At 46.7% G+C, this 27,679-nt stretch overlaps 1 protein-coding gene across 7 annotated transcripts in view; it reads right to left on the reverse strand.

Annotated features, from left to right (window-relative positions):
* Nucleotides 1–882: 882 nt before the first annotated feature.
* The window catches only part of LOC135368144 (bromodomain-containing protein 3-like), a 63,375-nt gene continuing 36,578 nt past the window's right edge, over nucleotides 883–27,679 (reverse strand). For 6 of the 7 annotated variants that reach the window (XM_064601255.1, XM_064601257.1, XM_064601256.1 and 3 more), the window contains 8 exons: nucleotides 20,414–20,451; nucleotides 16,675–16,999; nucleotides 12,843–12,995; nucleotides 11,474–11,773; nucleotides 8,412–8,599; nucleotides 7,594–7,740; nucleotides 5,890–6,189; nucleotides 883–3,134 (listed from right to left, as the gene is read on the reverse strand). In XM_064601255.1, coding sequence (XP_064457325.1) covers nucleotides 3,069–3,134; nucleotides 5,890–6,189; nucleotides 7,594–7,740; nucleotides 8,412–8,599; nucleotides 11,474–11,773; nucleotides 12,843–12,995; nucleotides 16,675–16,999; nucleotides 20,414–20,451 — 1,517 coding nt within the window. In that variant the 3' untranslated portion in view covers nucleotides 883–3,068. The remainder of the gene's footprint in view (nucleotides 3,135–5,889; nucleotides 6,190–7,593; nucleotides 7,741–8,411; nucleotides 8,600–11,473; nucleotides 11,774–12,842; nucleotides 12,996–16,674; nucleotides 17,000–20,413; nucleotides 20,452–27,679) is intronic. The other variant, XM_064601261.1, reaches the window with a different exon arrangement.

A 27,679-nucleotide genomic window follows, 5' to 3' on the forward strand; every position in this document is an offset into this window, starting at 1 on the left:
GCCATTTCAGGTGTTGGTGGGAGTGCACAAGGCACTCTAGCGCACTCATCATTAAGGCGGGAGCCCAGAACGAGCACGCTTTTGGCGGCCGTATAGTTATGCATGAGGACGAGTCGCATGGGCAGACCACCACCACCTAGGTAGAAAAAGCCTGCTTGTTCGTCGACGTGACGTAACAATTAAGAGTCAGCCAATGAGGATCGTGTTTTCAACGGCCGCAACCAATGACGAACATGCTTTCAGCGGTGGTGGCCATGCAGTCGAACCACCGTCATCTGCGAGTCGTGATTGAACGTCACCGCGTACTAAATGAGAAAACTTGGTAAATAAAGCGCAAAACAGTCTCAATCTTTCCCAAAAGTGATTTTCTGGAAAGCGTCTCGCACTTTTTGTCCAAATATTTAGGTCTGCAGGTTCCAGGTGAGCTGCAATCATTTGCGGGTCCTTGAATTTGCGGAACGACTAATCTCAGTAGGGCACGAATTTTGACTCTTACTTGTAAGAGGGAGAGGGGGCAGTGCACAGGCTTTATCTAGGTGGTGTTGGGCAGCCACGGTGTAAGCCAGATTGTAATTACGTGAGAGGAGAGCAAACCTTGTGTGTGTTGGTTGCACTGTAACAGCAGTGAGCACACGACTCCCCCAGCCAATCAAGTGGGCACTTACCATACACTTGGCCAGGGGGGGTGCATTCACACAGCTGCAGCCACCGAGATTTTACACCTTAGCTTTGCAGTGGGCAGTTCTGCAGTATTTTACGTACTATAGAAGCACGAAGGAACTTTATGCGGTCTTGCAAAGACAAGCTTACCATCCAGACCAGTTCTTTCGATACTGGAACTCTGTCTCGACAAAAGACGTAGGAAAAGAGACACCACAACAGTTTCACCACATCATTTTTGTGTATTTTAAAAACTTTCCACAATTGCTGCAGGACGACGCGTCCGGAGTCCCCGAGCACTGGACACATCCTGGTAGTCCACTGACAGGGCTCTGCAATTGTCTGAGAAATTGTTTTGGCAAAAGTCTTCGTCTCCCCCACGTCTACAATATGTACATCAAAGGTCCCGTACGGGACAAGGAACCGAGGAAAAAAAAAAAAAGTAACTATATGTATGTATACTGCAGTTGTTACAACAAAAATAAATAGGGCAAAAGGGAGACTACACAATTGTAACACACACATACAGTAGTTATTTACACAGCGCGAAATGCTTTGCTTATTCACATATCTCTAACACACCAGTGTATACACAATGCGCTGGCACGCATATACAAATCCAATGAAAAAAAAAAAAAAAAAAAGGAGGTCCCACACAGCAGAATGCCAGGTCATGCACACACACACACTCACACATTGTCCCTGTCGCTTTTATCAGGATGCCAGCTCCAGAAGTTCCATGACGAGAGTGAATCACTTCAAAATATGTTCAGCTTGATTGTAACAATGCACAATACTTAATCATGCGTGGTGCTTCAGCACAAACAAGGTTGCATCCCAACTATGAACGAAGAAGGGGTCCCACAATTCTGCGCGACACCGGTTGAGGCGCGCACACCGCGGTCCGACACAATCCGCTAGGCTTCCAAGGCTTGAATGAATGAAAAAAAAAAGAGCACGATTTGGATGTCGCGATGATAAAAAGAACTACAGCAATGAGATCGGGACGTGTACAACCATTTTTGTCTACCCATTAAAGGGGGCGCTGAAGCGAAAAAAAGAAAAGAAAAAAACCTCATCGCACAGTGAAGGACGCCGTCACATTGACACCGACACAAAACGAACTCCGTCGCGTAAATACCACTGTCAAGACTTGTGAGCTGTGAGCTTTCCCTCTACTTCTCAAGAAGCCTAATAATGCAAACAGGCCTCTGATTGGAGAAATCGTTTGTGGAGACCAATGAGAGCGCACTGTCGGCCTTCCTCCGAAGCACGGGAAAAGCGTAAATTGCGGGTTATTCCCCCCCCGCGAACGACACAGTGGACGACTCCCGTTCCTTTCGTGCTGGTGCCGAGGCAAGGGCACCTTTCATGCCGAGGGGTGCGTAGGGGTTTTTTGTATTTCGTGTACCTGGTTTGAGTGGAAATTGGTGCAAGTTAAATTTAGGTGTCAAGATCAACCCCGCGCAGCAACGTAAGTAGAGGGTTCCTTTCGGGAGAAGACACCTTCTCGACTGCGAACGTGGGCGTTTGCCAATAAGCCCACGGAGCGGGCCCAATCAGGAAGGGGCAGACACTTGCAGACATCACCAACAGCAAAGATGAGACACAACGCAGCTTCGCCACAAAAAGCAAAAAGCGCCGATGTGTTTATGATTTTTCATTCACACCAGGTTTGCCAGGAGCGTCCTTAGGCCATTCCTTTTTCTCCTTTCTTTCTTTTTTACAGGCGAAGTCGGTGCCCAATGTGGCGGCATTTCGCCAACATCTTCGAGCCCTAGAGGATGAGAAAGTCCAACATTTTTTTCTTCTTTATGATGACAGAACAACTTAAAGACAGTCAGCTTTATAGACTCAAACTTTGCTTTAAACTACAACTGCAGCACGGCCCCAAATATATATAAATATGTATAGAGAAAGCTCGTGAAAGAAAAAAAAAAAAAAAAGAAAACCCTTTCAAATGCCTCAATTTTAACAAGGGGGGGGGGAGGGCAGAGTGATTTTCCATACTTCATGTACACGTACACTTCTATATATAAACTTTTCTCACAATATGCACGATCGCCAAGTAGCTGGGACAGCAAAAAAAAAAAAAAAAAAAAAAAATCGTCTCCCAATCCCTCTGGCTTGATGGATGAAGAGAAAGTGTATGTACAAGAATAAGAACCACCGTGGCGCGCACACTACGCAAATTCAACCGCCGACGAGGGGCAGCGGCGGGCACACTTGTTCCGGCGCCGTACCGTTGCATTGAGCTCCGGGAGTGCACAGTACGAGGTGAAAAGTTGTGGGTGCATATCCAGCATATCACAAGTCAGCCAAAAAGCCACACACAGCCGGCACAGCAGCATTTTGCTGCTGCGTGCTTCCACCGTAGGATGGCCCAGGAAAAGTAATGCAGCCAATGATCACAGCATTTCTTCGAAGGTGGACATGATGTCACTCTGCCGGTTCATGTCTATCTGCCCAGCCATCTGAAACGAAAGAGCAAGGAATGTAGGCGATGGTGTTTGGTTCAAAAATGTGGTTCCCACCAAATTCTGGAACACAAATTCCAGGGGTCCACCGAGGACCCTTTTAAGGCTCAGACGTCATTCTGGGACACACTGGGAAACACTGTGTATGGGTTCTATGTTTCACAAAAATATTGAAAAGCTAGCAGCTGCACGTACCACATGAGATAATTAGCGGTGTGTGAATGCTGAAATTTTCAAATATGAATCGAATATGAATATCGAATATCCCGTCATCGGTTGGTCATAAATTGATAAATAAATAAATAAAGAAAGGGTGACAACTAAGCCCCGAAAACTAGCATGGTCACAGTTGTGTTCTGCTGATCCTTAGAAAGATAACCTGCAACACAGCCTGACAAAGTTAGCGAACATAAGTGTACTTTCAACTGCCAGTGCGCGTACCGGTGACATCCAGCAATGTCATGCCACATTTCACCCATTGGGTGAGCGGCAGTGGGCATAGTACAGTAAAATCTCATTAAGTCAAACGCCAGTTAAGAACAAAATTAGGCTTAAGGGGGGATGTGGCAATTAAAGCTAACTTCCTTATTTATAGTTCAAACTTAACCAAATTTGGTGTGCTTATGTATTTCAGCACCAGCATCTCAATGCAACAATCGGTTTCTGAATATCTATTTTACTTATTGAGTTGTAGGCATAAGCATACTGTCTAACGAGTCTCTTGATTGATTGATTGATTGTGTTGAAATTTCATGATATTTTTATGTCAAAACATTACTAAGGGCCTGCCCTGTGCAATAAAGCTGTTAGTTTTTCTCCCCATCTCATTTATTGCTAGCCAAAGTTTAAATACCCCTTGTCCTGTTTTTCTACAGATGTACTGCTTGACAAAAAGGGCTTTACAAAATTTTCTGTATGAGATAAATAATAACTAATAGCTCTATTGCACTCCTTAATGTGTCTGGAACTCCATGCAACAGACAGGAAGCCTCTATCTTCAACCGTACAGATATGGTGAAGCTCCCCGTAATGACAATCAGATGCAAATGAAAAGCTGGGGAAACCAGCTCCGAAGTTTCTTTTGCTCTATTTGTCACAAATCGCTACAGCAGCCCTTCAAAACCCACCAAGACAGTAGCCTTTCTAGTCACGCAGCTTTTTCAGAGCCTTATACGTAAAATCAATATCATCGTGCTTTACAAACTCCCCAGAATAGCCGTTGCGGCACGGAACATCGAGGAAAGCGCGCATTTTGAACGTGGCACGCCGCCTCCGCCAATAGGAGGGCCACGCGCTGGCCACGTGACTCTCGGGAGCCAATCACTTTCCGAGTTTTGCTTTCATCGATCGCGCCCTGCTCCCTTATTTGCTGTCGGAGAAGTGCGAAACTACGGCACCGGAGAGCTGGTTTTCTCCTCTTTCAAATGATACCAAGATGGTGCCGATTGGTAGGAAAGTTATCGCGCAATTGGCAAAACAGAAAGAGCCTTCCGAGCGTAATTTCTGCTCACTTTTTTGCGAGTGCGGGTTACAAAAATAAGTATTTAATCAATTTCTAGTCTGAATTTGACTGAAGTACTTCGTGACATGATAAGTGAAGGTGCGAGGAGCACAAAAATGCACACTTTGAAAAACGAACTTTTTGGACAAAATTCGACATTTTAATTGCCGCATCTCCCCTTAAGTCGAATGCCCACGATGTCCCGTGCACAGCCTGTATTCCCGTAATGTAAATAATACCTGCTTTAGTCGAAATAGTTTAAGTCGAAATCACGGCTAAGCCGAACAAATGTTTCGTCGCAGGCGACATCTTTCATCTGTTTAAGTCGAATTTCACTTCGGATCGGTAAACACCACCTTTCTCGACTATGGATCGCCACGATCGGCCAAGTCCTTCGAGCCAGCCAACACAACTGGATTGATTCGACTCTCGATCGAGAGTCGACGGGATCGAGGCTCGCGTGATTCCAAAACTAGCGCGAGACACTGTGCGCAGGCCAGGCTGTCCGGCGCCAAAGACGCTAGATGAGGATGCGGTGAAGTGAAAGTCAAGAACTGTGTGCACTGTGCGTGCGCTGTTAAGTTTTGTGCGACATGTCGTTGTTGACGCTGAGGCAACGCAGGTTGAAGACTCTCACACTTGCAAAAAAGCGCGAGCTATGTTTGTAATCCTTGAAGTACATCTGCAGAGTATTGTGTGAGTTAACTACAAATAAAGGTGATATTGATCCATTTGTGGACTACGCAACAGTTTAGGGGCTAATTTTTATCAGAATTTGGCAGCTGTTTGATAAGTCAAAATACTGCTTAAGTCAAACTAACTGGTCTGGATTGTGGGTGTTTGAGTTAGAGATTTTACTGTATTTTGCTTCCGGACTGTCCCGACCGTTGCTGGTAATCGCTACAGGCCAGTACTGCTTTCGCGCTTGCACAGTGCGGATTTAACATCCACATACTAAAATTTGGGAGCATCACCTCATTTGAATGTATAGTTACAGACGTCCCCGCGCAAAGAGGGGCTGCTACTGCTTACACGGCCGAACGCCCGGGAGTGAAAGGAAAATTCCACTTAAACAGAAGCTTCTCCTTTTCTTTCCAATATTCAGATCTACTGGGGTTCTTATCTCGCCCAACAAGGTTAAGGGCCCTCGCAAATGAGGAAAGTAAAAAAAAACAAAAAAAAAAAAAAACAGAAGGTCATGCCGGGAGTTGGCCAGAACAACAGTGTCCCAGTTCACGAGGGGAGACTTACCGCTTCTCGCCGCCGCCGCTCCTGCTCTCTAAGCCGCTGCCGTTCCCTCTCGCTGACTGAGGGCGTTGGTGAAGCAGTCAAGCTGGGCGTGTTGTGGTGGTCTACGTGCGGGGCTACATCTAGAGCTGCGGTGGTCGACAGTCGGGGTGGCGGTGGTTGCTGTTGCTGGGCCACTATCTTGTGGACCATGTCCTCCTCGTCCTTGCGTCCCTTATCAAACGACTGCCGTTGCCTTTCCTTCTCCTTCTCTTGTTCCCTCTGGTGCCGGCGCTGCTCCTGCGCCTCAATCAGCTGTCGCTGCTAAAATGACCAGAAAAACAACGTCGAGTTCACCCTCCTCCATAGGCGGCGATTGGATAGCGGAATACGAGACGCATTCCCGCGTTATCGTGCGCGGGCTCGCATCGCCCTAACAAAGACAAGGAGAGGCTCTTCCCTCGAGACGAGCGTAGCCACCCTCTGGCGGTCGCTCGAGTCAAAACCGCCATTACGTCCTTTTACACCGCGTGATCCTCTCTAAAGTTTCTGTTTTGCGAGGCTTTGTTTCGGGCTCTGCTCTCCGTGCGTTTTTGCTTTTTCACAGTCATTCATTGTTAAAATGTCAGCACCATTGCAGAAACGACATATGGCAACGCGTTTCATTGTTAAAATGTGAGCACGATTGCAGAAACGACATATGGTAACGCGTTCCTGTCCCGGCTGCAGATCCCGTTCAACAGAAAGCTGCTCTTGTCACGGGAACACGTTTCATTTCGTAAGCACTCAATCGGTTCTTTTTGTCGCCTGTGTGTTCGAGTCATCTTGAATCGTTCGTTTAGGAGCTAGTGCTGTGCCACAGATTCATTTCATATCATCTGTTGTTGTAACGGTGTTCTGGGTACAGCATTCTTTACCACTTAAGCAGGAAACGTACATACGTTGGCAGTCTCCGTTGCCACACGTGATGCTTCCGGTCCGCGTACCCTGTTTGCGTTCTGCACACTGTGATTGGTCTTCTAATAGAAGAGTAAACATCCGACCGTATAAATATAAAAGTGAAAGCACGCGTTCAAGTTAATACTGCCATCTCAACTGTGACTAGGGTTGCCACCTTTCGTAGTGAAAAATACCGGCTGAGGGAGAGGAGGTGGAATAGAGGGAAAGGAGGAAATGTTCGCGGGAAAGGGAAAGTAAGTGAGGGGTGGACAGTATACAGAGAGAGAGAGAGAGAAAGAACGAGTGTACTGGCTGAAGACAACGATGATAATAATAATGAATAACTAAGAAAACGACTGGTGACTACGGAGTTGGATCTCCAGATTTATTCAAGCTGCAGGGGAATGTTGAAAGGAAAACCCCGTAAAAGCCCCTATTAAAGATGTTGAGCCACAAATACCGGCAAAAGGCTGCCGGCATCACCTTCCTACCGGCAGCCGGCAGAGAGAGCAAATAACCGGCCGTGCCGGTATAATACCGGCCTAGTGGCAACCCTAACTGTGACACATTTACAGCTCGCGTCGTCTGCTTTGGTGGCGCCGTGCTGTCTAGGGATCACGTGGTAGACAGGAGCATCCCAGAATGCAATGCGAAGGCGGCTACGCTCGTCCCGATGGAAAATGGTCGGAGGGGCCGCACCTCCGTTTCCTTCCTCTGTGGTCCCCCCCCCCCCCCACTTGGTTTCGGACCAGACGCTCTTTAGTACCCGTCTCTAAAAGCATATCGTACCTTGTCCATTTTTTCCTTCGCTTGCTTCTTGAACTGCTGGAAGCTGTGCATGACGTTAGAGGTTTTGAGACCAGGACCAGGGCTAGCAGCTGATTGGGCCATCAGACTGGACCACGATCCATAGTTCTTCAACTTGGACTCCCCACTCTGGAAGCCACAAAAGGCAACATTGAATGCAGATAGCTCCACAGACATATAGTAATGGATGACATCAACAGACTAAACAAATGTTTCGACGTAAATCTTTAGCAGCGCACCACACCGTTTATCAGAAGTGTAGAGGACGATGGTCGATGGCCTCTACAGAAGTTTCGTTTAAGCAATGTGCACAAATTTATGTGCAACTTCTTTACTTCAGTGTCAAAACCCAGTGCTTATACCGACAAAGGGTGGTATAAGGGCGGTATAAGCACTGGCTCATGAAGCGCACTAGCTCATGAAGCGATCAGCTGCGCAACTCCTGCAACTCGAGTTGCGCAACCAGAGCTTCGCTTTCACATGGTGCAACTTGGTGGCGCAACCTGGTTGCGCGCAACTAAAGTTGCATCGTGTGCATCGATCCTTAAAGGCACGTCCAGTTGCGCGTTGCAATTGTATGCACCGATCATTTCCAACTTTTCTCAGTCACGATCAATGGTGAGGCCTAATCTCCTCTCGGCGTCAGCTCCTCTCAAGAAGCCCACAGCACTGACGTAAACCCATGTGGGCTGCTCATGTCTCGTCTTAGCTGGCGACGAACGCTTGCAGCATGGCCCTAGTGTGACACTTTAATGTCAGAGTGTACTTACGAGTAAAAGCGTATAAGAAAAGTTCACTACCTGTCCAGTTTTGCCGTCCGCACTTGCCTTTCTAGAAGGCGCCGAGGAAGTGGTGGTACCCGCAGCGGAGGACGTCACCGAGGCGGAATGTGGGGCCACCACGGGGAGGGACTTCAAATCTGGTTTCCGATCAAAGTCCCCCATTGTGGTGGTGGTCGTCCCCAGCATGGCTGCAATGCTCGTTACGCCTGGAATGATGCGCAAGCAATCAAGAAAGGTAGTAGGACCGAGGGTGTGATTGCTCAATTTCTGAGGTGTTCCCGAAGTGGTTCGAAAGCAGACCAACCTCGGAATCTTATTGAAAGGAGGACGACATTTCGGGGCTTTGCGTTGCGAGACAACAGCGATCATTATTATTAGGGAGCTTTAGCAGACCTTTTTTGCATCTCCAATACGACATCCATACAACTCTCATAATAACTCAAAACCAAGCCAGGGAAGGGGGCATCTCAACAATGTGAGCCACCACGATCCATACGGTAGAGGCCTAGCGTGTTACAAACGATGTGCTCCTACGAGATCCGCCCGCCATTTTTTTGTGTGTCGCGGCACAAGGTTAAAACCGCACGGCACTCGTTCCCTACGGAATAAGACAAAATCCAGGCGCACGCGTGATGTGAGAGAAGACAAAACACACATGCTGCGCATGTGGCATTGGCACACGTAGCCCAGCGGAAGCAAGATAAGGCTTGGATTGGATTGGCCCTTCCCGTGCGGAAAGGCTGTGATCGAATCCACAATATTGATCATGGTGGCTCCAGGACTTGGACGCCGGAGAGGAAGTCCCGCCTCCGTACAACTCCTTTGCTCTCCCCCATTACTCTCACTCGCAGCTTTTCTTCTAGACTCTCTCTCCTCATGAATTTTTATGATGCTAATGCATACCTGCCAACCCGATGAACGCAAAGTTCGAGACACTGCCCGCAGCGCCACCAGAGAGAGGGGGGACACATTAGTTATGTGCATTTGAAATAGCATTGCCACTGTATTGCGATTCCTCGATGTTATGAGTAGCCAATATCAGGTGGAGCTACGATGCGCTATCGTTGCTTCTGTCAACCGCAATTGCGAAGATGCATCGTTTCGGGACATAGCATTTCGCGTGGCCACAGCCATTTCCTCGAAGATGGCAGTGGCCTTCATCCAGCCACACTTTCGGTGTGGGCAGATGAAGGCGGCCCACACCACAGCGCTTCTTTCAGTTACTTTTTGGGGACATCTTCTGGAACAGCGGTCACACGTGGTCGCTTACGCTCTGCGGCTGGTTGTGCTCGACCAGAAAACCTGTCAAATGGCATTTGGCATGTATAAAGAACACACGTAGGTATTTCTTCCGTCTGGAAAGCACCGTCGGAGGAGACGAAACTACCGTACTAGACTGGACTGACGATAGGATGATAGCACGTCTTCTCGAGGAACACGGACACAATGGAACGCTATCTGCCGAATACCTCCGGCCATGGACGGTTATGCCGCGAACCATGCGTTACGGACTGTCCAATTCTTCGGGAATGCGCTTGCGCAGCTCTTAAAGGAAAACTAGAGAACAAAAGACCGAGGCCCCAATTTTCCGGGAGATTGGAGGGCGCTTCCGTACAATCGGGAGGCCGTACGAAATTCGGGAGTCTCCCGGATAACCTGAGAGAGTTGGCAGGCATGCTATCGGAGCTCAGCTAGCGTATCGCTCGTACGGATCTCCTCGAGTAATAGCGTACCGAGTTGGGCTAGTATGTCGGAGGCGTCACGTACGTTTAGGGTTGCCACCAGGCCGGTTATTTGCTCGCTCTGCCTTCTTTTCACCGTTGGCAATGGCATCGATAATTTGCATCTTGGCGTCTACCGACAAAGATTTTCGCTTAAACACGTTAGCCACGGTGTCGGCTTCGCCCGACAGGATGCAACTGGAAACAAGCGACAACCGTCGAGGGGTAGGAGAGGAGGAAACTCCTCCCTCTCATTCGTCGAACGCCGGTGGTGTCGGTCACCGAACCCACGACGTCCTCCTCTCCCTGTCTCTCCTTTGTGCAGCCGTCTCAAACGCAAGGAGTGACCTGGATATGATGCACCCTGGACACCCTGAATTCCAGAAAGTTCGGCAGTCACACTATTTCCGAGAATCGAAGCAGGGTTCTGCGCGCATGGAACTTCGTAACATAGAGAACGCGGACAAAACCACTTCGCCGTACGGAAAACCCGAATACAGTCAACCTTCGATTTATGAATTCCCTCGTTTTATGAACACCAGCACGAGGACCCAAACTTTTTACATGCATTTTCCCCGCGTTTTATGAACCTCGATATTCGAATAATGAACGGAATTTCTGGGAACCAACTAGGAGTTGCCCAGCGTTTTCGACCTCAATTTATGAACGGATCGTTCCGAGGCCAACAAGAACCTTCAAAGGGATCATTCGTGGTCTTATGAATGATGCCTGAACGGACAGAACGTTTTCGAGGTATTGCACCCTCGGTTCTTAACCCCTCGAAATCCGAACAACGAACGGGCTTTTTGCAGAAGTGTTCCTGACCTCAATTGACACAGCGGAAGGCACTGGTCCAAAGCAAAATTAAACTGTTTAGTATTGCATAATAAACAGAGTGTGAATGTGCTAACATCTGTGTTTCGTGAGACTGATACAGAAGAAGGCATGGTCCAAAGCAAAATTACACAATATATTGCATTATAAACACAATATCACCTCGGAAATACTGTTCCATTTGCTCGATAGTACTCACTTAACAGAATTTTCGATTTATGAATCCCTCGATTTATGAACGATTTTTCGGGGAACCGTACGATGTTCGTAAATCGAGGGTTGACTGTACATAGGCGTCAATGGGACAGATGCAAAAGAATTAGAAAAAGTTCGCTAAAATAGAGAAATTCGCTGCACGGAGAGTTCCCTATACGGAGGTTGAACTGTATGTGCAACAGAAATACTACAGTAAACGGAGTACAGAAGTTGTACGTTCGCTACGTTGAGGTTGAACCGTAGTCTAAAAGTTACGAAACAACAGAATAGTACTGCGCCACTCCCGACAGTAATCCTAAGTACACCTACCTATGTGACTCGCGGATGAGGTAAGGTTTGTATTTGCAGCGGTGCTGTTCAGAGGCGGCATTCCGGAAAAGAGGTCGTCCAGCTTTAGGCCACCGTCCTTAACCCTAGACTGTGGGGATGAGGCCCGTGCCTTGGATGTCTCCACAGCTGGAGATAAGGTGGAGTGAGGTGGAAGCTTCGACAAGGGGGAAGGGGGTCCCCCGTGGGGGAGCACTGGGGAAGGTGGCATGGGACCTCTGCCGGCCTGCGGAGACTGCACCGACGGGACCAGCGGCGGTGATGAAGAGGAGGTTGGGATTCCTGTTTGGAGAAAGGAGAAATACACTCGTGGTGGTAAAATCTAAAGTGGGCCCTTAAAAGCTCATCTTTTTGCGGTCCTTAACATTTTCGTCCTTATATTCGTTGCTCAGCATCGCATTTCCTTAGCCGAATTCGTTAGGGCTTAGTTTTCAAGTGTCGTTGAACGTGGGAGTGGGAAGCAAGTGAGCCGGAGTAAGGAGCATGTAGGAGACATGTTCACGTATGAGGAGAAAAACACACACACGCACACGACAGGATGAGAGTAGACATGAGAGGGCTCTGCAAAAAAAAAGAAAAAAAAAAAGACAGAGACGGAAAATTTCTAATTGCAAATGTCATTGCAAAATACAACACATAAACGAGGCGAATATACCAACAAAACCTGCTTTTTCTTATGGTAGATCAAATTGTTATGTGCACTTCATCCCTGTCGATGAGGTGCTGACTCAGCACGAAAGCGATGCACTAATTAAAATTGTAGTTTTTGAAATAGTTTTAAATAGTACTCTTTGTCATAGAACTGGTAGAAAGTCACACCCATCAAAATCTTAGTTAACAAGATTAAACTTACAAAAAGTTATCGTTTTGTTTTAGTAATTCCTTGAGTACAAAAGCAAAGAATGAATTAATTTCGATTTTTGAAATGAGACTCATCCCTTTGCAAATCTCTTCTCTGCTTCCCTTCATATATTCAAGCAATATGTTGCCCACATGTTGCACATGTTTCATCAGTTTAAAGAACATGCCCGTAATGTGGCTTTACAGTGTATGCATTTCTGGTGCTCCGCCTCTCGAAGCATGCGAATAGAAGGGTGAACAGAACGCGAATAGAACTGTTAAGACCGAAAACCTCTTAGTCAGTATGTATTTTGTACAAACGTCTTTGCCAAATTTCAAAACTGCCGTATTTTGCCAAACATCGCGGGTACATTTTCAGCGCCTCCGTGCTACCTGATGGACGCCAACCCGTGTCAAATTTAAAAAAAAAAAAAAAAAAAAAAAAAAAAAAAAAAAAAAAAAAAAAGCACGAGAGTGGGTGGAAAACTGACCACTACATTCCTGGGCTTACCCGAGGAAGGGGGTCTCGTGTGTGACGTGGGGGCCAGCCCCTTTTTGACTGGCGCAGCCGTGGCCGTAGCAGAGGGCCGAGACGGCTGCTGGGGAAGGCTGTGGCTGGCCACCACGGGCGTGCGGCCGTTGGGCCCGGCATTCTGCAGGGGGTCTGCGGGAACAGACAAAAAAATGTGCAAAACACGTTTAGTCCAAGAAGTGGAACAAGGCTCCATAATTACGTGGTCATGAAGCACTTTTGCACATATGTCAGATAAATAAAGCCACAGACCCCCTGATTTCTAACGGCCAATTCGCTTGGTCAGAATGTGGAAAGAACGGCCTAGCCTTGCACCCGCGCCAGGTCACGCGGGTGCCCAGTAGCTACTGGTTTTACATGGTTGCCATCTCTCTAGCAACTTTTAAGGATCAGCCATCATTTTATGTAGGACATACGTAAAACAGTTTATGGCCAGGGCTTCAACATTTCACAAAAACATTTACAAGCAACAGGGAGTGTGGGACAACCTACATGTATCACGCGGGGGAACAAAGGAAATAGTGATCCATTCAGTAACATGACTGACAACTCCCAATGAATGTGAAGGACCATAGCAGGGCGCGGAAAATTATTTAATACGACAGAGGGCTCCGTTCATTTCTTGTTGCCGATTTCTATTGCAAAGCTAACTTCTGTGATTTTGAACTATAGTTAAATTACAGTTCTGAAGTGGTATTATTTGTATCAACAGCTATACGAGAACAAGAAAAAGATGCAAAGCCAATGTTTTTCGAGGACCACTGGAAAATTCCAGTGTTTTCCAGGCTTCGAAAATGGCATTTTCAACTGGGCGTAGGTTTACCTATATAAGGAATATCATAACTGCCTGCTATACATCTGCTTTCTTATTTCTTCATAGAAGTATGCTGTACGCATTCATGCACAGTAACTAAGCGACAAAGTACTTGTAACTGTCATTGCTTGTGAAGGTCATTCCCAGCCAATGACTTGCAGACTGAATGACATTCGTTCTGCGTCACACTGTGAAACCAAAAGGCAATACATGCGAATGCAGCGGAGGAACTCAATCACTCTTCCCACTCGCACCAACTGCATACCCTCATCAGGGGAGAGGTTGCAAAACCAACAATGATAAACTGTTAGGAGAAATTAAACACAAATTAAAAGTTGACTCAACAGAGAGGCGAAAGACTGATAAGCAGTTTCAGCCTTCAAACAACGCATATCAGGAAAGCGTTTCCTAGAAGCAGGATGATGACTTAGTGCACGCAAGACAGAAGCAAAACTGTACGATCGAATAGGAGATGCAGCTCTGTCGCGTGCTTCCTGCTGACTGTATACATGAACTAAATGACTAGAGGGGCTCAAACTGGAGGGTTGCCTTCGCTTTAAACGAAGTTGGCATAAGCAGATATTTGGCATAGGCTTGGCGCAGATACCAGATATTTTGTGACAATGTAGCAGGATGTAGTGGGCTTGGCCCCCTGGTGCAGTTTGGCACAGCAATCACATCAATGATTGTGCGGACGGGATTCTCAGTGCGAGTTGCCAATTATGACACGGTTGCTGTAACCTAGCAGGGTGTGGCCGCTGGCTAGTGTAGTTGCCTACAAGTCACTTCAGTGTTGTTGGGTCAGGGGGTCGGCAAGTTTTGTTTTTGTCGCAGCACTTTCCGAAAATCGTCAGCTAGAAGAATGCTCAATGCACAACAGAGCTATTACATATCTGCGGAATTCATGTCACAAGCTTTCGGAAGTACATACAGACCACGTTCTGTTTACAAACAAGAGGTGCCATCTGCACGTAGTGGGGCGGGGGCAAAACACACTGAACGCAGCCGTGCAGATGCTTTCCGCATGTGCGAGCTCGGTTGTGTCGCACTACATCACTCTTGACTGTGTCTTTTCGCAATACTTGAAATAACTTAAAGCTCTGAAGGAATGAGACAAGTGCTGCTACAAGACGAAATTGTTTATGAACGGTATATGTAGAACATGACAATTCTTTTGAACTGCACATCGACAACCGGACAGCCCAGCCACAAAACATGCCGCCGATCATAATCGCGTCGTAGTTTACCCAATATTTTCTCCGAGCCAGTTCACTGCTGATACTGTGCAAGCGTACAAGCCCCTGGAAGCACACAATTATTTCACCTTAGGCGAACTGTGTGACCGAGGCGTTTCTGAAAACGGCGCTGGCTTGCTGCCGTGCACCAATTCACGTTAGCGGCATTTATTTGTATGCAGGTATCGTGAGAAAATCTCACAAAGGCGATGATCTTTCCGCTGAGCTGATCAAAATGATTCCAACGCACAAAAACTATTCATAATCCAACTATTTCTTCGAGCGTGCTGCACGAAAACTGGTGAAAAGTGATTTCATCACCCTTTCCCCATCTAGTTGTGTTCCCGAAGGACATACGGCTTTGTGGCATGCCCACTTTGCATGAAAACGATCACTCCAATTGATTGCTGTTTTGCCCGCACCAATCGAACTACCTGTCGACCGCAGCGCCGCCGCTACAGTCTGATGTCAAGCGCGCAAACTGGTCTATAGCTTCTACAGGCTTACCATTCACCATTACTGTCCCCAAACGTTTGCCACAGAGCAGGAAACAAATTTCTCAGTCATGTACGCCAGTCACAAATTCAAAAGTTACGGGGAATAATGGTACTGTTGGAGACACGGTTCGCTAAAATCGCCTGTGAATGCTTCGCTGCCCTATATTATCTATGTTAAGCTTGAAAATGTTGTGCCAATATTGTACTATTTGAAGCACGTGTTCATTACTCGGAACTAACAGTCGTGCAACACCTGGACACTTGAGATGAGATAAACTACGGAGTGCTGATTTTAGACAGCCGTGTCCCCTACAGTACAAGCGCAACGCGATCCCAACTTGCACCATCATTGCCCATAAGTAGGGTTCCGGGTTTTCGGATTTATAAGAAAAAATCCGAAAAACGTACTCCGGTAAAATTTTAAAGCAATTCGGATTAATCGGAAAAACTCCGCTTGGTAGATGTTTTTTTTTTCTTCTGATAACAGGGTTATTGTTCTTGGCCTCCTTTTGTGTCCTGGGTTTCTTCTGACCTCGGATACCGGCCCCACTGCAACATAGTAATGGTTTCCGTGACCTAACGCTTTCTTCGGTGGTCATCGCGACCACTTGAGGATTCACCGCCCAGGTTTTTCCCCAGTCTGTTTCCAAATTTCCTTGTCCTACCTGTGACCTAAGCACTAAAATAAGCATTGAACTGAGGTCATACGGAGTGGTCTTTTTGGAAGGGCAACTAGCTGCAGTGCTGCCGACAAGATGGGACGCGAGCGAAAGCTGCCCTGCAACTACGTCAAGGAGTACCCCCGATTTCGAGGGGTTCACATCGTCCCGCGATCGCGATGCAGAGGTTGTCGTATGTAAGTACTGCAGCATAACAGTGGGCACTGCACACGGAAAGGGTGCATTTGGAATTGCGGAACACCTCAGTGTGCATCGCATGAAATGTATTGTTAAGCTCGTGTCTCTTTAGTGTTGAAGCAATACATGTGACAACTGCGTTTTCGGCTGCACAACCGTGCGTGCGTCGTCAGGTTTTCTCCGAATTTCGGATATTAACTGAGCTGTAAATCATACACTCCGAAAAAACTCCGCTTTTTGAAAAACCAGTAAATTCTGCAAAACATCCTCCGGTAAAGCCCATAAATAAACTCTGAAAACCCGGAACCCTACCCATAAGTCATCGACTGGCAATGGGATGAGGAGTCATGTATGACGATGACACAGAACCCCCCCCCCCCTGACATGTTATGCAAGACGTGCACTTACTGTGTCCAAGGCCCGCAAACGCTCCTGCCGTGAGTGCGGGGTCCGGCATGGGAGGTACCTGGTTGAGCAGGGGCAGGCTGGGAGACAGCCCCGCGAAGGGAGCCATGGGAGGGAAGTGGTGCTGCTGGGGGTTTGAAGGAGGAGGAGGGGGCAGTCCGCCACTGTGGTTGCTGTTGACCGCATAAGTGCCTGCCGTGCTAAGTGCCGAAGTCGTGTGAGGAGGCATCGCGCCCCCCGGGGGAGGTCGCGGCGTTACGGGCGTCAGCGCAGGCATGGCTCCCGGCAACGATGGCGCCAGCATCCCTTGGGGTTCTAACGTCGGTGCCTGCGAGACGGACTCCGTGATGTCAAACTTCTGCTACACACACTGTGACACCTTCTCGAGAGAAGCGCAAATGTTACGTTCTCTCCTCTACTCTTAATGACAAAACAGATTGTATCCTACATCCTTCTATTCCTGTAGAATCCTATTATTTCGTGTCCCCTTAATTTTCGAGAATTTAAAGGGCGCACGCAAAATTGTTGGGTTTTGAAAATTTCGGAAATTTCCCAACGACCAGGTCTATTTTTCTGGGGCAAGGTGCAGAGGAGTATTGTCGTCCTCGTCCCTTGTTTCCTGTCCCTGCGTCTTATTCTTCGGCACTTCGACATGCTTCCACCAAATGGAGGCCAACGATCCGCACTTTCAAAGGAAGGAGTATAATTGGCGATCTGGAGTGTTCAAGGACATTCGCGAATATATGCAAGTGCCCAATTCGCGAATTTTGGGGCCACGAAATAATAGGGTTCTACAGTACGTAAGCAGCACTTATGAATCCTCTTGCCTTCTCCAAACAAGCTAAAATTTCCACTTCTTTTTTACTCTCAAATTATACTTGGACAATTTTGTGACAAGTAAGGATACCCTGAATACAGGAAGTCAGTCAAGAAACACAGACTCTCTGATGGTGGGGAAGTGGTGGGGAACGTTTCAAAGATTCAATGACATGTATACATAAGAGCCATGCGCTGGGTATAGGCCCAGCACCTAAATTTTGGGCATTTGGGAACTGTAAATCACATCCTTGAGACAGCTGCTTTAAAGTACCATATGTAAAAACCAGCGCAAAAATGCAGCGTTCATGAAGCATTTCAAGCAGTCATCGTTCAACACCTAAAGGAGCAATGAAGTGACATTTAACGTAGCTAGAAAATCCCTCTCGTGCATCGAGCTGTCCACGATGAGTTGCCACGGCAAAAAAAAAAAGTGAAGAAGGCATGAGTAAAATCTTGCAGCCAAAGAGAGGACGAAGACACAACGGTAGAAACACACAACAGCGGAACTGCAGACTCTCAACTAAAGGATTTATTGACAATACGTCATTATCTTGCAGGAGACTAACTTTTGTTGGAACATGTTTATCCTCACCTTTATCACTATCTGTGTCCTACTTTCTTGCACCTTTTAAATGACGTATTGCCAATAAATCCTTTAGTTGAGAGTCTGCAGTTCCGCTGTTGTGTGTTTCTACCGTCGTGTCTTCGTCCTCTCTTTGGCTGCAAGATTTTACTCATGGCTATGTACCAACTACCCCAAATTTCTACCTTGGTGAAGAAGGCAGCCTTTGCACCGTCCCCGTGAAGAACCGAAAACGGGGCTAGTTGGTTGAAATCACCTACATTGTTGGCAGACTGTGCACAGAACTGCCTTCCAACAACCAAGATTCATCGCAGAAGTGATAGCGAGCTTTTAAACAAAGTTTCCAGACCTGCCGAGCCGGCTTAGTGGGAGGCTACTGATTTTCCAGGAACTGCACTTCTACATCTGGGAAAGAAACTGAAGAAGAGCTGATACACGAGGTGCCTTTCTGTTTTAACATCCCGACTTCAATAATGTCCCCTTTTATCTGGGTGTCTGGCCTGTCCACGTTCCCCTGATACCTCAAGGGATGCTCTTGCAAACCCACCGGAGCACACCGGGGCAGGAAGATCGTTATTTACCAAACTGGGGTGCTCCCACAGCCGGTCATTTGTTAAAATTCTGCGTTAGCGCAGCAAAGCAACGGTGGACAGATGGAGGGAGTACAGCACGAAGGAGTGGGGGGGTTAGTATGCATCCTGGGCAGACTTCAGAAGGAAATGCCCCGACGTTCGTCTGGAATGTCTCTCGGAATACCCAGGGAGAAGCTCAGATGGCACAGCCTGGGCTATCCCCAACGAGTGGGACACCTTAACCCGCTCGGCCTTGCCGCTGGTGCAGCGGGTCATTTACGCACACACTACTTGACCACACCAGAGCGGCAGCTCGTGGCTTGTTTTCAGTTCCGTAATACATCTTAGTTGTTAGAAGGCAGTTCTGTGTTTGTGTCGTCTGCGCTTTCAATTTCCCCCAACGACGTGGGTGACCATCCTCGTGCCACGCTGGCAAGTCCCCACGACTTTCTTCTTTTGTTCCTTGCTTCTCGGCTCACGTGCTGCTTTATCTGCTCTAACTGCACCGGTCCACGTCACACACCAGGAAAATACTGTATAAAAGGGGACTACAGGTTGAAGTTCCCCCCAGACAGGGTGTGCGTGAAAAACTGCCCTCCTCAATGGGCCATTATTTTTGTTTCCTTACGTTTCGTCTCACTGGGGCCGTGCAATATATGGGACGGACGTATAATCTGGTTTATAGAGTATCTGACATCACGATGTACGTCCTTCCTTCTCTCTTATATAAGCTCTATCCAAGAACGAAACATTTTTTTAAATTTGTGCGGAAAACAGGCCTCGCGCATGTACCGCAGGCTGCCTGCACTAGTCATTCCTTTGCAGGAGCACATTCTATTTGTTGCAGAACATGCTGCAGCCAAAAAGAAAAAAAATCATTGGGATGCCTCAAAGCTCCTTTAAAGGGGCTCAACAGTGCAAAAGTTTCCCACGGCAGAATGAAAGGTGCTGTTACCTCAACATCAATACAAAAGGAACAAGATTCACCCGCAGCAGCGTTGTTCGAAAGCGGCCTACCACTGGTCTCCTCAAACGAGTTTGTGGAATTTCATTTGTTTTGACTGTCCTTCCATGCTTCTTTGTTTCCCCTAGTACACATTGTCACCAGCTTGCCTGTAATCTATCCCTCCTTTCGCAAGGTAATACCTCTATCAGAAGGGCACACACAGCCTTTGTCAGATGGGCGCAACAACAAGCGAGATTCGCTTTGGTTGCTTTGTTGTGCACGCAAAATTTTGGATGCAGACGACGTGGACTGCAGTGGTTCGAGGGTATCACTACAAACTGACGAGATAGAGTGAGGAGCGAAGTGCAAAAAATGCATCAGAAAAGCTCAAGGCATTGAACGCGAAACAAGTTGACAGAACAGTGTCTCAAAACCATTTTATTTCGAATTGAAGGAAATCTGCACCATCTTGTTCATGGCGTTTGGCGCCGACGCTTTGGCAGTTTCACGGCAACGACGTAAACGGTCTTGCCCTTACATCTCAGTTTTGTCGCAACGGCCGTATGGCTGACTGTCTAGCAAGAAGTTAATGACCATACATACTTGAGGCCATAAGGCACATACGTTAAGGCCACAGGCGTGCCCGTCTGACGGGTATAAATCCCGTTCCTTTGGGACTGCTGTCAAGGTAACAGCATCTTCCACTCCACAGGAAGGAAGTCTTACACTTCACTGCTCCGTTAAGTAGGAAGAAGAAACAGCAACAGGGCATGCTGAATGTTGTCAGCATATCCCAACAACCCTCATAGACTAGCAACTCACCTGGCTTGCTTCCGTCTTCTCCTTCTTCACAAGAGGTTCTAGAAAGAATCAATGGCGCAGGGGGTCACAAAAAAAGGAGTGTCCTGATGCATTTTTAACATATCACTAGGGCCCAGAAATATAGGCAATAAAAATTATGAAAATAGGCAGGCATTTAGGCCCTCAAAAACACCAAAAGAGGCAATAAAACGCAAAAATAGGCCCGTTAATTTGGCACGCTCTTTGGCTTTGTTAGTGTTTCAGAATACTCCATCAAGGAAAACATGCTCATTTAAAGGCTATGCACTCGGTGATCTGGTAGAGTGAAGAAAGGGCAAATCTTCTGATCAAATATCAAACCAGCAAACCAATCGAAAAAAAAAGAAAGTTGCAAACACGCAGAAACCAAAAGCAAAATGCTGCACTCAACATCAGCCTGAAAGGTGTACTGGCACTTTCACTCCTAAAAAAAGGCTGTTATGGCATCTAAAAATGCTAAAAAAAAGGCCACAATTCGATACAGTAGACAAAACGTAGGCATGCAGCCCCGGAAATGTCACATTTAGGCGTTTCTAGGCATTTATAGGCAAATGCCTAAAATTCCGGGCCCTACATGTCACACAAATGCACTTGTCGCTTGCCGAGCAGAACAAGAGAAAGCTGACATGATTGTAGCAGTTAAAGGGGATGGGACACTTTCACAGGCGTGGTTCATTACATCAGGGGCGCATTGTACTGCGTGCCAGAATACCGACGAAGAAAGAACCATTCTTCTACGCCTCGTACTTCGCTGCCTCACTGGCGGTGGCGAGGGCGGTTATGTCGGAGTCGCACGAGTTTCGGTATATGTGGTTCCCAATTCGTCCGCTTCCATTGCTCTCTTCTCTGTGGAACCTACATTCAAGGCAGGTTCACACCGATGCAAGGAACTCTCTTTTACATTTTTATCTTGGACAACCTGGGATGATCCACGTCGCAACTCATTTAAAGCTTAAAATGTCAAAACACCAAACAAAACCACAGTTAGAATTCGCAGAAACGGATAGAAACAGTTAGTTAGTTCACAGCCCCCTTAATTTGGTATTCCTATCGTATTTGCACGCGATACTAATGGAAGTGCTCGTTCACTATGGGTGGCTTTCGTTACCGGTTATACATGCAGACTGCATAATTTTCGGAGGAAGGGTGCTGACGTAAAATGAAGAAGGTGTCTTTTAAGAATGAGGACATATAAGCCCCAATGCAACTGAGCTTGTAGGTGCTAAGTACTGCAAACGTTAACAGGCAGCTTAAGCGAATGTTGTTAAGATGGCCTTCACAGGACGTTACGAATTCCACTAAAGACGTGCTGGTCCTTGCATGTCTCTGTTATGTACATTTTACGTGTGTTTGACATTGGCCCGCTTCCAAAGAGGCTTGGAGAGGACTGGTTTTACCAATACCTGAGAGCATCAAATCTAGTGAAATAATTACCGCCTTGTGTGAAAACAGCGAGTGCTGTTAAGGGCTCAACTTCGTGAAGATTCTCTCCCGTATGTCACTGAAAACCGTTGTCTCCCTTCGCGTGGGATGAAGCGGAGGAACGAGAAAATGGCGCACTCTGCAGACTGGTCATTTCTGAGAGTCACGCTGGCCGTGACGTCGTCGTCACGTGCCTCAGAAAAAAGAGGCAGCGATGGTTGCAGGTTCACACGTTATGTCATGTGAAGAGTTGCACCATGATCATACTGGCTCCTCATTGCCCGCAGCAGCAGCGGAAACGGTACTGCGTGTGTATGCGGAGGAGAATAGCAGTATTATGGGTCGTCATAGGAAGTGCAAATACCAGAGATTAGAACTGTTTCCTTTTTCCCCCTTTCGGTTCGGGTTCAGCTCTGCAGTAGCGCCAAACATCGGTTTGAATCAGTTTAAACCGGCTCAGGAAAGTCAATTTTGAGCAGACTGCCATGGGTTCAAAGCAAGCGCATCCTTTTAAATTCTCAAATAACGCAATTGTGCTTTTTTGTTGTTGTTGTTGCAGACACTGCAGTGGTTCACAACAGCACAGTGAGTGCGTTACAGATATGCATTTCAGGTGCAACATTACTGTACACTCTATGTTCACTCATCGTATACACCCTTTTACATCCTGCTCAGGGACTGGCCGTTATTTCTGCGGCCCAAAATATTATTTACGGAGTAAGGGAATTATGACAAATTTTTTTAGCGCTTTCTTTGCAGCAAGTGTTCGTCAGCGGCAGCTAACAGTTACCGACCTCACAAGGACAAGAAACAAAAGCAACTTCGAAATCACAATTGTGCCATTTAACAATACATAGCACAGGCCTGTTGGACCAGACAGCGCCTTCTCGAACCCGCAGTCAAACACTACTTCTCCTTTGGCTGGACGAAATTTGACTCTCCACAGCATGATCTCTAACTTAATTACGTTTCGAATATCATTTCAACTTGCATTTGGTGTCCAATGGACCTGATGAATGATCAGTGTTACTTGTGCTGGTGACATGAAGCACCGCCGAACCTCATTAACTACACAACTGAATATTATGCAGTTTTGTTTCATTTTATTTTTGAATTTGTTTCAAATTTTGAGCTGGCAATGCAGCTCAACCAGCTGTGTATACTGTAGTTCTGACACCGCACATTACTTCTGAACCGTTCCATGAACTGGTAACCGTCTAAACCTTTTCCGGTTCAGTTCAACACGTGAAGAAAATTTTTTGGTTCAGCAAAAAATGTGTTTTTAGTGATTTTCGGTTCGGGTTCAGTTCCGATTCTGATCCCTGGTACGTACACATAGAAGACCTTGTTGCGGACTACGATCGACAGGGCGAACCATGAAAGTCGCGACAGGTGATCTCAAATAAACAACCCCGTCGCTCTCGTTGATTTGACGTCACCGTAACTTGCATTATATCTGCCGTTTTTTTTTGTGTTTTGTTCTTAGAAGTGTTCCTGCATAATCTGTTTGTTCTTTTGGTGAGAAAACGTGCCAATGTCAATGAGGAATTTTGAGATTTTGTCAGCGACACTTGCAGCGCGGCACTTTAGATCCCGTCTCCTCCGCCAATGGAGTGTTGCACATCCTTCAGCACATCTTGTCAGAGTGCACAAATAGTCTGTTCCACCTACCCTTCACTGGCCCGTAGTAGGTTCAAGTTCACTTCCCTGGGCAACTCTGGTGAAGAAGCTCATTGCTATTTCGTATGGTGGCTACTTGATATATTTTATTCTACAATTGGCCCGTTTGTTTGCAAGCATGGGCAGAGAGCTTTCTATGTGCCACAATGCCCTCTCCCCATACCAACGTTAAATACAGTCGACATGCGTTTATCCGGGCTTCATTTATCCGGATCCTGCGCTATCCGGACAGAAAAGCATGGGGACGGATTTCTCCCGGACGAGTATTCCAGGGAACGGAAGTGACTAATAACCAAGAATCGGCTTCAGTTATCTGGTCATTGTCCAGGAAGGACACGGGCCCACACTTAGTCAAGCGAGGTTGAGAACCCTGGTCATGGCCTCCTCCTTACCGACACAAAGAGGGTGTTTGCTAGGAAGAACTTGCTCTCCTTTTTTTTTTTTTTTTTTGCAAGAACTAGATGCATGTATTAGAATGAAACAGATGATAATGGAGTTTTCTGTGTAGTGGTCAATAAAGATGCCCTTGTAGGATCACTCAGGATTTTCGTGTTTCATTTATCCCATTCCCCCGCTATCCGGACATTTTCACAGGAAACGGAACCGTCAGGATAAATGCGGGTTGAGTGTATATGCAGTCAGGAGGCGGAGGGCTGACATGAGCCTTTATATGTCACAGGCTTCACATTCGAATTTTGAGCGACATTTTTAGTCGCGTCACTTCTAGCTGCACTGCGCTAATATGTCTGCAATCACTAAAAGTGATCCGATGCAATCATGTGTGCAAAACGAAAGAACAGCCTCGAATAAGGTGGTGACTTAATTAGAGTGCCCTGCTGCTGCTCGACTTTGCAACTGTTAAGTCCGGATCCTGGAACACGCTACAAAATTTGAAGGCAGCGCCACCACTCGAGCAACAAGGAGGCCCTGTCACGGCTGCAATATGTTGCTTCTACTCCCCGTAGATATTTGTCACTTGTCACCAGGGACCGTTACGAGGCACGTGCCCACCTCCGCTAGATCTGGCTGTATGTAACTGGAGCGAACGATAAAGCGTAGAGATGTGGGGGCAATAGTGTAGGGTGGGTGGCAAGTCAACTTTATTACAATGAAATTTCGAGCTTGTAGGCGGAAAGCAGCCAATTGAACCTATGGATATTGCGTGGGACCAAAATCTCTTGCACACTGTGTGGAAACGGATAGAACCACAGACACATCTATCGTAACAAACTTACGGCAGTGTAAATTTCTCCGTATTTTATTTTCCAGAGATGATTCGATCAGAATTTTACGATATTTGAGACAGGTATGCCGCATAATCAATTGAAATGAACAAATTTTTCTCATGCATATGTAGTTTCTTCGCAAGCTGCTGAAGCTTCGCAAATGGATCAGGCAGCTGCACACCGCAACAGTGGATACATTGACAGAGTCTGTAGCTTGTCGTTGTTATCGGATGGCTTTTAGAGATATTCAACCCGCAGCTGACAACACTGGAAACCAAAAGTTTGGCAACAAATCAGCTGGAGCTGATTCTGCAAGGGTTAACACGTGTTTCTGAGGCTCCCAGAAAACTCTATGCTTTCACACATAGAAAGCGCCTCTACTGCAGCAAATCATAGGAGGCTGTTGCAGTAACTTGGCTTCTCTTTACAGTGTTTTCCCGATTCTCAGCTCCCTTTTCATCCATAAGGATCATCATAATAGAGTACGTATATTCACTGACGCCACCCCTCCAGATTGCACTAGGTGCGAAAAGGCCAAATCACTGCCCTGAAGTTTGGTTCCGGTTCTCATTCCCTGCTATGCGCTATTTAGAGGACTATTAACGTCGAAAACATCGAAAATTACTTGGACTGTGGAGCAAACAATATTCACGCAGTACAGTAACCTTGAACACCACTCGTACGGTGAATGTGATGTGGGTGAAAGCCTGGACAATCGACCTGCGGACTTACGTTAACCGCGGAAAACCTGCTAGCGACCGCGGTGCTTTCCTGAGGATGATGTCATGCGAATAAACCCTATAAGGTGACTTAACTAGACTTCAGAGCCAGAAAGCAACCAGACATTCTAGCTTCTCGGATAGCATCCAATATTCATCCCCCCGATTTTTAAAAAGATTAAGCCCAAGGAACAACCGGGCGCGTGGCTGAATACTTCTCAACTTGAACTGAACACTGACTTCAGTTTCTAATGTACAGTGAACCCTCGTTAATATGGCCACCACCATTCCCGCAGATTTTGGTCATAAAGTGAATTGTCATACTAACGAGAAACGCACAATCCGCTGACCTCAGAGACCGCTTCGTTCCGGTCATCCTTAGGTGCGCAACAGCAGCAGCACCACAGCGTGACCTGGTCACTGCTGTTTTAAGCATTACAGTGCTTTGGCAGTCCGAAAAGCGCTACGAGTAATTTCGAGGTCAACAACATCAGGAGTCATCCCAAACCTTGGCGCCCTACTTCACGTGTCACCATCTGCCTGAGGTATGTGTGTATAGCCTCGTCCTGGGGCTACTCTGCGGGTCATGTGACGTGGTCATAATAACGAGAAGGTAATACCTGCGTCTGACCCTACTTGTGACAAAAATATCAGTCCCATAGTCGGATAAGCGGATTGTCACACTAACGAGATGGATTTACATGGCGGTGGAAAGGTTCCCAAGAAAAACGGTCAAAAAGTGAGTATGTCATATTATCGGGGGTCATATTAACGAGGGTTCACTGTATCCGTTTTGGGTACAAGGTTGTCCCTAAGTTTACTGTTTTCACGATTATTCCGGGTTCTGCTCCAGCACAATACACCCTCTAAACAGTGCCAAAGATGAGTTCTCATTGATTTTTTTTTATAATCATCTTGCAGAGTGTGTAAGAAACCATAAACTCTTTCCATACTGCGGCCATAGTGTTGATCGCAGGCGACAGATGGCTTGTGAGCCACGCCACGCAGCCTCGGGGGCACACGTGGAGACACCTGCTGGATAGTGTAAACACTATACATTCAGTTTAGCTTCTCATTGTGGTGGCAATTTATAGAACTGATGGCGTTTTATCTCTGTCACCGCTGTCACGTTGCCATGGCACACCTTTTGCAAGTACACAATACTCTAATTTGAAGCATATTTGGCATCAATTTAGTTTACTACAATGCTAATGAGGACTCCGAAGACGTTGCATAATCAGACTTTTGTCCCGATAAGGATATGCAAAGCATGCACTGTTGCATGCACTTGCATATTTCACTAAAATTTGCCATATCCCGCATAACTTTTTTTTAGTGGAATACTGTATTCAGTATATTACAGAACTATGCGCATTCCTTCGTGTATCACCATTCTGTAACTTTGCTTCACCTCACACTTCCTGGAGTGTCAGTTGGCATTAAATTAGATTAGCCTTAGTTTGTTATAATAAATTAAGTTTTCCTATAGCTTTCACACTCATAAAAGTGCCATCGTGCACCAGCAGAGAACGAGTTGTGTGTGCAAATCTTGCTTTGGTTTATCTGCGCACAACCTGTATATATCTCACGCAATCAATCGAGATTCACTGCGATTCGTGGAGAATGCTGGAACTTCCGTTTTCTGATCGTTCCCTCCTGGGCCACGGAATCTTGCGGATTCGTCAGTCCCACTTCACGGAAAATTTTATTATCCGCCGCAGAGAGCTACGGGTTTCAGGCATGGGTGTCTACGTTCTTTTCCACAACTCTCGCACTCCTTCACCCAGAGTGCGGCAGATATTTGCAGATACGACAAAACTTGCCACATTTTGTACATTTTTGTTCGAGATACAGGCGTATATCTTCGCGAGTTTTCAGTTTGCGCGCTTTTAATTACGGACATACGCAAACACCACCTCTTCCAAAACCTGTACCGTTCGACGATGCCAGCCGTAAGAACTAGGTTTGTGCAACCACCCAAAAATTGTCATTTTTTTACCACAGTAAGGAAGGAGTCAAGCGAGGACAGCGCAGAGCGCTCGCCCAAAACTCTTCTATTTCTACGCGCGAGAACAGCAGTTCTATCAAGGCCAGCCTTTGCGAGGTAAAAAAATAAAAATAAAAATCTCACACGCACACACCACGCTCACAATCAAACTCGAGTCAGAGCCCACACACGGTATAAAAAGTTCTTTTCTCTT

This window comes from Ornithodoros turicata, chromosome 9 (genome assembly GCF_037126465.1).
Source record: "Ornithodoros turicata isolate Travis chromosome 9, ASM3712646v1, whole genome shotgun sequence".
Taxonomy (NCBI): Eukaryota; Metazoa; Arthropoda; class Arachnida; order Ixodida; family Argasidae; genus Ornithodoros; species Ornithodoros turicata.